Below are 9,755 nucleotides of genomic sequence, written 5' to 3'. Positions count from 1 at the left end.
CCCTATTTTCCAAGCTGCTTTTTGAGTGGTGATCATAATGAAAAGTATATAAACACTTGCTGTGTGGGGGTTTTTTTTAATAAAAATTGCCCACAGAGACAGGAACGGGAAGATGCTGCTGTAGATGTCGCCAGTTAACAATGAGTTGTGTCAAGCTAGGCTAATTACAAGCTAACTGATGTACAACTACTGATTACCTGTTCTGTACTGATTAGCAAGAGCAGACTTATTCCACTAAACTCTGAATGACAGTAACGGCTGTTGTGGAGTTTTGAACTTCAATTCAGAAACAACTTAAAATGTATTATATTAGGCTAAAAACCTCGAGTTTATCTTTGAATGGAAAAACATATATTTTGTCCCATTTCAGCATTTAACTTTTCATCTCTAAGAATGATAGAGACATGCCGACAATGCAGACTATCACTCTGCAGTGTGAGCTCAAGTCAACGGCGACACATCGACAGTGTGATTAAAGCTGAACATCGGGTTTGGGATGTGATTAGATGCCTCCAGCTGTATGTAGTGTCTCTCACCTGATCAGCAACAGACTCACAGTTCATTTGACAGGTTAGAGAGAGGCTTGAAATATGCTGGTGTGATCAGGGATTTATAGGCCTGACTCTCTAGTCCTTTATGTTTTCTGCAGAGCTTAAAACCAGCCACAACACAACAAAGAACAACAGTAGGATTAATCAAACAGGCTCTGCTTTTTTTTCGCCAATGTTTCTCTTATTTGCAGCGACAGTGTTGCAGTTTGAAGGCTGAAGATTCACTTTCTAAGGTGCTTTGATGCCCTCTAGTGATACATACAAAGTACCAAAGTCAAGGGGAATATTAATGTTGTGGAGTACTTTTCTGTTTTCTAATTTGTGCTGTCTTTATTTGCAGACCACACTCAGTCAGAACATAGATAAAGATTTAAAAAAGGACCTTAAATCGTTTTTACATTTGGCCCCTGGTGGCTAAAAACAAGGCGTGCAAATGGTTGTTGTATTGAAATAGTGAACATTCATCGGCAGATATTTGATATCTTGGGTTTGTATATAGTGGAAGAATTATTTTCACTGAAGCTTTATCACAGCATGTATCCGAGGGTGGCGCAGGCGGTGAGTAGGGTCTGACTCATATCTATAACTCTCACTAAACAAGAAACGTGTTACAGTGTCTTCTTTAAACATTACAAGACATAATTAAACAGTTCTTTCTTAAAGGTCTGTCTGTGTAGTTGTTACTGTAATGTTAACTACAATGTATGACTACATAATGGACATCAATACTTTACAGTAGATTAAATGTCAACCCTAACCTCCAACCCTTTTATTTTTCAGTGTGATTTCCAAAGTAGCAGACAGAATAGTTTGACTTGCTGCTTTTGTGAACTACTTTGGAGGGTGGATTTTTTAAGTGCTTACAAAATAAATAATTATTATGGTTAAATTACATCAATGTACAGAAATATACTTTTAAATGGCCTGTATTTATATAGCGCTTTACATATCCAGTCATCCACCCATTCACACACTGGTGATGGCAAGCTACGTTGTGGCCACAGCCACCCTGGGGCGCACTGACAGAGGCGAGGCTGCCGGACACTGGCGCCACCGGGCCCTCTGACCACCACCAGTAGGCAACAGGTGAAGTGTCTTGCTCAAGGACACAACGACCGAGACTGTCAAAGCCGGGAATCGAACCGGCAACCTTCCGATTACAAGGCGAACTCCCAACTCTTGAACCACAATCGCCCCATTTAATACAGGCCATTTACTTTTACAGACTTTTTTGTGTCTTTGTTTTTGCTTTACTCTACATTGTTGTAACTAAAATTCTTAACCATGTGATTGATTCCTAGAAAATATGAATTCTTATTGCCCTCTCCATCATTATGCAAACCAGATGTTAGCTGAAAGCTGTTAATTCAGTAATGAATTCAGATCACAAAATACTTAGTTAGCAGCCCTCCCTTAGTTATGCTGCAATAGCCCAAGGCTGCAGGAGGATGCACTGTTTCTTCCTTAATCATCTTTTTCACTCTCTATGTGTTTATACACCTCTCTGCATTTTTTAATGTTTTTTAGGGAAGGCTATATGATCAGAAAGGAGTCATAACAAAACACATCAGACATATACCTGTCAAAGTAAAAGAGGAAGTAACCAAAAGACGACTAATACAGAAACATGAGAAACGCAGGCAAAACAGAGAAAGCAGGAGGAAATGGAAAATCTAGAAACACAAAGCAACAAAGGATAACCAAAAGATATAATAGGAACACTAACAATTGGAGTATAATCCACTGTTTTGTTAATGTATTCAATAAGTTCTCCCTTTTGCACTCTGTAAGTATGTAGCAAACACAAACACCATTAAACGTTACATGATCTATGATCATCTTATGATACTATAATTGATCCATGAGTAGTTGTTTGGTTCTGTCACGGCTGCCGAGGCAAGCCGTGTGGTGTTGGAGGAAAAGGAGGACCCAAAATGCAGGCAGTGACTGATGATTCAAGTGACGTTTATTTACAAATGGTGGAGTGGCAAAAAACAGGCAGTGAGGGAAGAGAGTTAACAGAACAAACCTAAACTGGGAAAACTAAATAACAAACCAGAGAACATACGAACGGGGTGAGAGGCAGAGAGACGCAGATGAGGAACAGAACACCGTGGAACACAGATGAACCGGCAACAGGCAGGAGAACACACAGGGCTTAAATACACACACCAGTAATCAGGGGATGATAAACAGGAGGGCAACCCAGCTGGGAGAACTCAGAGCTGACGGGACAGGGGAAACGTAAACTGAACACACTCACATCAGACCGAGACCTTCACAATAAAACAGGAAACTCAGACACAGAACCAGACAAGACACTGAACTAAACAGACAGATTCACAAACAGTGTGACACCATGGACAGACGGAGGGAACACAGAGAAGTGGGGGCAGGCAGGCAAAGAACAGAAACCTAACACATGGCAAATCACAACAGAATACATACTCGGAATGAACAAAAGCATAAGGAAACACAAAACACTGAGTTGGCAGGCTCAGGACCGTGACAGGTTCAGCTTTCTCTACTATCAAAAGCAAACACACCATTAAACATGTTTTAAACAAACATTAAGAGGAATAGCAAAACAAAATTATACAATGTGCGACTGTCATTTGTACAAAGCACAGGTTATTTCATTACCTAATTCATAGTTTCTAGGCAAATTAGGACAAAAGTCTGTCTTCCTTTAGTGCAGTGGGGCTTGGCCTGATAACAACCTTTGCTTCTGGCATCCTGCCATTTGTTGCTGAGACTATCCAGTATGATCCCAGATGAAAGTTTCTGTCAGTATAAATCTCTCTCTCTGTATATATACATGTGTATATACTATATTAGCACTGTCGGCGTTAATCTTGTTAAAATGAGGTTAACACCAAAACCACATTAACGCCCCGTGCGTGAGGCTGCACGGCATCAACGTGTTAGCATGGTTAGCTCATTAACGCGTTAGCTCCGTGCAGCTCCACGCACGGGGCGTGTTAATGCGGTTTTGGCGTTAACCTCATTTTAACAAGATTAACACTGACAGCACTTTTATATACGTACATATATATATATATATATATACATATATATATGTATATATATATATATATATATATATATATATATATATACACACACACACATATACAGGGAGACAGAGACAGATATTTTTTATGTACTTTTTTTTTCTACACCACGACTCCAGCAAAGATGTTTTATATCAGCACATTTTACACTACAGATGACTTTGGACACTGTAAACAGCATGTCCTGAAAACACTGCTGTTCTCACTTCTCCTTCCACTTTAAGCAAGACTAGTTTCCATAAAAGCAGTCCAAACTCAGATAATAGTCATTAAATATTCTATTTATTTTCCTATGATTAACTTACACGTGGCATTAATGTGTGTTTGATGTCTGTTAATTATATTTATGTCTGTTTTTGATTGCAATTTCAGTCCACCGATTTAACAAAACAATTCTATATTTGTTTGTCATCTGTTTTTTTGTGGAGGTACATAAAGTCCTACTGAAAAGTTGTTAAATGTATACATTTATTGATAAACATTGGAAGCATTAACAATGGTTCAGTGGTGTTCAAATCAAGTCTGACTGGACAGAAGTTCACAAGAATTTGAATGTAGTTCTCATCCTAGTTCTTGTCTTTGACCTCAGTAAACTCTTTCATGGTGGCCTTCTGGGGCTCAATCGCTATTGTAAATCTTGTTGAACAAAACACTTTAATTGTGTAAGTTACGATTATATTGCAGAGAAAAAAGCTTCATCATTTCAGGCTTTGGCAATAAATGGTGTTTCATATATAAAAGAAATGCATAGCACACATTTTAAAACAGTAATGTAAAATCAAAAGAAAATGAATCATAAACAGTGACTGCAAAACAAAACTGGAGGATCACTGAAGAAATATCAACAAGCTAAACAGAGATCAGTTCAGCTTAGAGGTGATGCTCTCTGGTGGCATAATTATTGTTCAATCCCTGCTCAGTCTGGACACGTGGGGTTGTCACCATTTCATTTCCTGCAGCTACAGCAGGTGACAAAGACAACACACAAAATGTATCAGCTGTTAACACATAAAGCATCAGACAGAAAAAGATATTAATCATCAGTGTATTGATTGACCGGTAAATGATTCAGCATTACCTGCAGCCTTTTGTCGATATAACGACACTATTAGTAGGGTGCAGACGAAGAACAGACAGAACATCCCTCGGAACACACTGATCACTCTGAACCAAAGGTGGAGGGAGGAGGAGTCAGAGGGTGGAGTAGAGGAAAGGGGCACAGTTGCTATGTTGAGTTTCATTGTAAAAGTGGGTGGGCCTCTGGTAATAGCACCTGGGGCTGTTGTAATGGTGGCTGGGGTTTTGTTGGAGGTTGGTTGGTCTGTGGCATCGGTAGAAGTGATGGACCTGGTGCGGTTGGAGTTGTTGGCTGTGGTGATAGTGTTGGTTGGAGGGGATCTGGTGGAGGTGTTCATGGTAGTGGTGGTTGGGGCTTTGGTGGAGGTGGTGATGGTAGTGGTGGGTGGGGCTCTGGTGATGGTGGTAGTGGGTGTAACTGTAGAGATATGCAAACCACTGGTGGGGTTGGTGGTAGTAGACAGTGTTGTAGGTTTACCTGCGGAGAGAATCTGACCTGTTCAGGTTATTATAGCTTCTTTTCCACTAGTACCTACTCATCCTCACTCAACTCTTCTCTACTCAGCTGCCATCGTTTTCCATTACAACTGAGTATCACCTAAAGCAGGGGTCTGCAACCTTTTACACCCAAAGAGCCATTTGGAGCCGGTTTCCACGCAAAAGAAAACACTGGGAGCCGCAAATACTTTTTGACATCTAAAATGAAGATAACACTGTATATATATTGTTTTTTATCTTTATGCTTTGTGTGAACAACTAAGGTGTGCTGCTTATGAAATCCATGAAGTGCTACAGAGAAAATTACATTATAGTTATGTAATCAACACATGTTGAACTCTTAAAGAAATATAACAAAAGGAAAGACACCAACCTGAACTAAAATGATCCATGTAGCAAACAAAAACTGTTGTCAGCCGCCACCCTTATATCGCCTTTGGGCTGTTGGAGCCTTGACCTGACTCTTAAAAAATAATTGGAAAAAAGCACTATGCTGCTGAAAAATGAAAAATAGATATTTACAAAATTCTGCCTAAATATGTATTTTACCTGGTTAATGCGTGCGGCGGGGCGTGGTTTGCAGCGCCGCTGCAGGGGAGGCGGACGCACCTGAGCGGCACCCGCAATCACGCCTCGCTGCCTTTACGTCTGCGCTATCTGTGCTGTTGTGTTGTTGGTGGTGTATGTCGGGCTGTGAGCTGAGCTACAGCCGGCTGTATGCGTACAGCAACCGTGTGTGAAAAGTGCTCATTAAAGAGATGCTCAAAAGCATGTTCATGGAAACATCGTCGGGTCTGCCGTGATTTGTTTACAGTGGGACTTCTGCTCCTGAACCTCTGCGCACAGAGTCCGCAAATCGGGGCTGTACGAAGTCAGTTTACGCAAGACTGTAAGCTGTCATCTGTCAGGCGTGAACGGTGTTTGTCTTTAACATAGTTCACGGTGGAGCTGCTGACATAATGTGGATCCGAAGATCCATAATTGGCCTACCTGGGGTTGAAAGTCTCGATAAATGCACGGCATTTCGGCGGGTATACCGGCTTCCGCAAGTGTGACTCTTATTTTGAGCGATGAAAAAAATAATAGAATATAATTTTATTTTTATATTTCAATATCACAATAATCTTCCAATTTAGAACTACGAGTTAAAAAGAACTAACATAAAGAAATTACACTTCAGCTAAATACTTCTAATTTATTTGCCCAAACCACGCGGAGCCGCAGTATAAGGACTAAAGAGCCGCATGCGGCTCCGGAGCCGCGGGTTGCCGACCCCTGACCTAAAGTGTGTGATATCGATACAGCAACAAGGCTATGATGACATTTGTATGCGACACAGACACAAAACTAACAAATGCGCGATCAGATACCTGCTGCTTGGTCAATGGCTTCTTTCAGACTCAGGTGGCATGTAGTCTGTTGACCTCACAGACTACATGTGACTCAGGTCACTTGGAGCCAAGCAGGGACTAAAAAAAACCCACAGGGTACCACAAACTAAAACCCTAAAATTTGAGTTGAGCAAGTCGAGCAGAACTGAGTAGGTGCTAGTGGAAAAGGGCAATTATTAGTTTAAAAAAAGGAGTGATGCTCCTCACCAGTGACAGTGATCCAGCTGGATGGAGACTCTCCATGACCGCTGATGTCACACTTGTAGAGGCCTTCATCAGACCTGGAAACATGCTGGATGGTCATGTGACCTGTAGGCTGCTTCCTGATGAGGGAGCCATCTTTATAGAAAGCAGCTGGGAGGTTGGAGGGAGTGGTCTTTGTTTTACAGAGCAGAGTGACGTCATCTCCCTCCATCACAGGGAGGACAGGACTCTGCAGGATCACTGATCCACCTCAACACAGAGACAAACTACAGCATTTCATCCATTTACACACAGCTTCATCAACACTAACTCCACACACTCAGCTTACCAGTGACTGTCAGGTTAACCATGTTACTGATGGGACCCTCTCTGGACTCACACCAGTAAACTCCACTGTGCCATGGAAAGATATAGCTGATTTTGCAGGAATTCCCAGTAGATTTCCCCCACTTAACTCCACACTGGGTCCTGATTTCTTTGCTTGTGTTTCTCCTCAGAGTCCATCCAGCAGAGCTGTCGTCTTCTTCACAGCTCAGAGACACAAAGTCTCCTTCAGACATTTGAGAGCTGCTGGGACTCACAGTCAGACGAGCTGTGAGAGCTTAAATAAAATATTTAGTCATATTCTTTTCCTCTACTTGTTAATGAAAACTAGACCAGCAAGATGTCTGCAAGAACTGCATGATCATCTACAAATCAAATGCTTTCTACGTCCTCCTTAGTCATCACTCCTTAAGAAAGAAGTTACTTATAATTATTACTTACAGTCTTCAGGATTTAAAAAATATAACATTTGATAAAAGATGCTGACAGACCTTGGTTTGTTGTGCAGCCCAGCAGTGAGAGCAAAACTAAAAGAGAAATGAACTTTAATAACTGTGATCATCTCTCAGAATTCAGACACCAACACAGATCCAGCAGGTCAGACTCACCCAGCAGCATCTGTACAGATGTTCCCTCCATCCTGCAGCTGGCTGAAATGAGATCAGCAGCAGTTTGACAGAAATTAAAATAGTCCTACTTCCTCTTTCTGTATGTGTCAGAGGGTCCGTGTGCTTTTCTCTGTAGTGGCTACCAGGCAACACTTTTTTCTTAAAAGTGCTCATGCACATTAAAGCATGTTCAATGGTAAATAGACTGGTTCTTATACAGCACTACTTTACCTCAGTCCTCAAAGTACTTTGTACAACTTGTCTCATTCACCCAAGCACTTTTTCTTAGTACTTCCCATCTAACATTCACACTCCTCTGGATATATCATTGTAACACAAATATTAAATTACATCATTTAACAGCTTCATAAACTTTCGTTCTGTCAGTTACACTTTTTGTTTCATATTTAACAATATCTTTTGTATTATTTTCTTAAACTAGTTTTTTGATTTTTTTTAAAGAATTTCTGAAACGTGGGTCTCTTAGACTTAAATCTGAATCTAGAAGTCAGTTGAGTTAAAGTTAAACTGAAACTGGATTTAGGAGAGTGAAGTGAAGCTAAATAACTCTGACTGCACTGTCATTGGGTTTTTGCCTCTGCTGGAAGCGACATCATATCCAGAAAAACAGGACTCCTCTTTATAATTTGATCTGTGTGTGAATTCCTTCAAGATCCCAACAGCAAGAGCAAACAATTTTATATATGTATATATGTATATATATATATATATGTATATATATATATATATATATATATATATATATATATATATATATATGTATATATATATATATATGTATATATGTGAGTGTGAATGGTTCCTTGCCCTAGGGTGTCCCAAGCTGGTCGTATAAACTCTTCAGGAGTCTCCTGCATCATCCACTGGGACTTTCTACTCATACTGTTGGAGACTGTTTGCCTCACACCTGTTTCACACCTGCAAGTCCAGGAGAACACAGAGAGGTTGGAGAGGTCAACAATGGGAATGTTTTTGTACTGTTTTATCTTTGGTGTTGTTGCTGCTATTTTTCTTGTCAAACCCCAAACTCAGGGTGCAGTGGACTGAACCACTCTGACCGCTCTGTTGAGAAGTTTAAGAGACAGCTGAACTGTGAGTCTGTGCTGAATTTCTTTATGCTTTTGTGTTGAATGACAGACAAGCATCAAGCTGCAGAAGCTAAAGACATTTTAAAGTGGTACTCAAGAGAATCAGACAGTCGACAATTTGTGGGAGCATCTGTTCCAGGCTTTCTGGAAGTCTATTAACCAATGTCCAAAGAAGTTTTCTTTGAACATTGGCTACTTTTTCACTCTTTGTAGCTGACTATTTTCAGAGGAACATTTGTTGTTTGTTAAAGCACTGACCTATGAATCAATTGAGCATTAAAAAGGCACATAACTCCCCAGGAAAAACAAAAAACAAAAAACAGGAGACCTGAACTTCCTTGGCCTTCTGACAATTTTTGTCCATGCATGACAGCACACCCAGCATGGGCATATTACTGGTGTCTATTGGGAGCAGGCAGAAGTAAAGCAGGAGAGCTTTACAGAACTGTAGTTATGCAAGTGACCACATGGAGACACTCTTGTAGTATGTTTAAATGTAAAAACATGTTTGTAGCATTTAGTGTGAGGAAGAAGACAACAGCATACTTCTAAAGAATTTACTCATCACCTACCTGATTACTGATACAGCATAATCAATACTTATTGTGAATTTTTAAACTTTTCTTAATTGTAACTAAACTGTTTGTAATGCTCCTTTTCACAGTTAATATGGTTGCAAAACATTTCTCAGCATAAACTGGGTCAACTGACCAAAACATTCTTTCGGTAACTTTTGAGTGACGACTCACAAAGTTGACATCATATTTAATCTGATGTTGTCATGTGAAAATGACTTAATGCTGACACATGTTAGAAAGAAATCTGGATCTCTTGCATTGAATTAATGTATTAATTGGTAATTTGCAAAATATAAACTGTATTTAGATGGTGGTAAAAATATCAAATTAATGTTTAGAAG

The 9,755-nt window shown here is 40.0% G+C and overlaps 1 protein-coding gene and 1 long non-coding RNA gene across 2 annotated transcripts; both read right to left on the bottom strand.

Moving 5' to 3' along the window:
* Positions 1-3,981: 3,981 nt before the first annotated feature.
* LOC109202545 (mucin-2) lies at positions 3,982-6,836 on the bottom strand. The gene is made up of 3 exons (XM_019360281.2): positions 6,799-6,836; positions 4,704-5,180; positions 3,982-4,584 (listed from the first exon to the last, which is right to left on the bottom strand). Exons 2-3 carry the CDS (start codon positions 5,038-5,040, stop codon positions 4,496-4,498), a joined length of 426 nt encoding a protein of 141 aa, XP_019215826.1. The 5' UTR covers positions 5,041-5,180; positions 6,799-6,836; the 3' UTR covers positions 3,982-4,495.
* A 300-nt stretch (positions 6,837-7,136) lies between these two features.
* LOC102082771 (uncharacterized) lies at positions 7,137-7,765 on the bottom strand. The gene is made up of 3 exons (XR_002062477.2): positions 7,728-7,765; positions 7,611-7,646; positions 7,137-7,396 (listed from the first exon to the last, which is right to left on the bottom strand). It is a non-coding gene; the product is annotated as an uncharacterized LOC102082771 (long non-coding RNA).
* Positions 7,766-9,755: the final 1,990 nt, after the last annotated feature.

This window comes from Oreochromis niloticus, linkage group LG3, assembly GCF_001858045.2.
Source record: "Oreochromis niloticus isolate F11D_XX linkage group LG3, O_niloticus_UMD_NMBU, whole genome shotgun sequence".
NCBI classification, from domain to species: domain Eukaryota; kingdom Metazoa; phylum Chordata; class Actinopteri; order Cichliformes; family Cichlidae; genus Oreochromis; species Oreochromis niloticus.
This window is presented reverse-complemented; position numbering and strand designations above follow the sequence as displayed.

What these genes read in the sequence shown, in the direction of transcription:
- LOC109202545 (XM_019360281.2), bottom strand. Translation starts at nt 5,040, where the DNA reads ATGAACACCTCCACCAGATCCCCTCCAACCAACACTATCACCACAGCC. An exon ending in ATATCGACAAAAGGCTGCAG is followed by an intron (nt 4,585 to 4,703) that starts GTAATGCTGAAT and finishes CACCTGCTGTAG; the next exon opens with CTGCAGGAAATGAAATGGTG.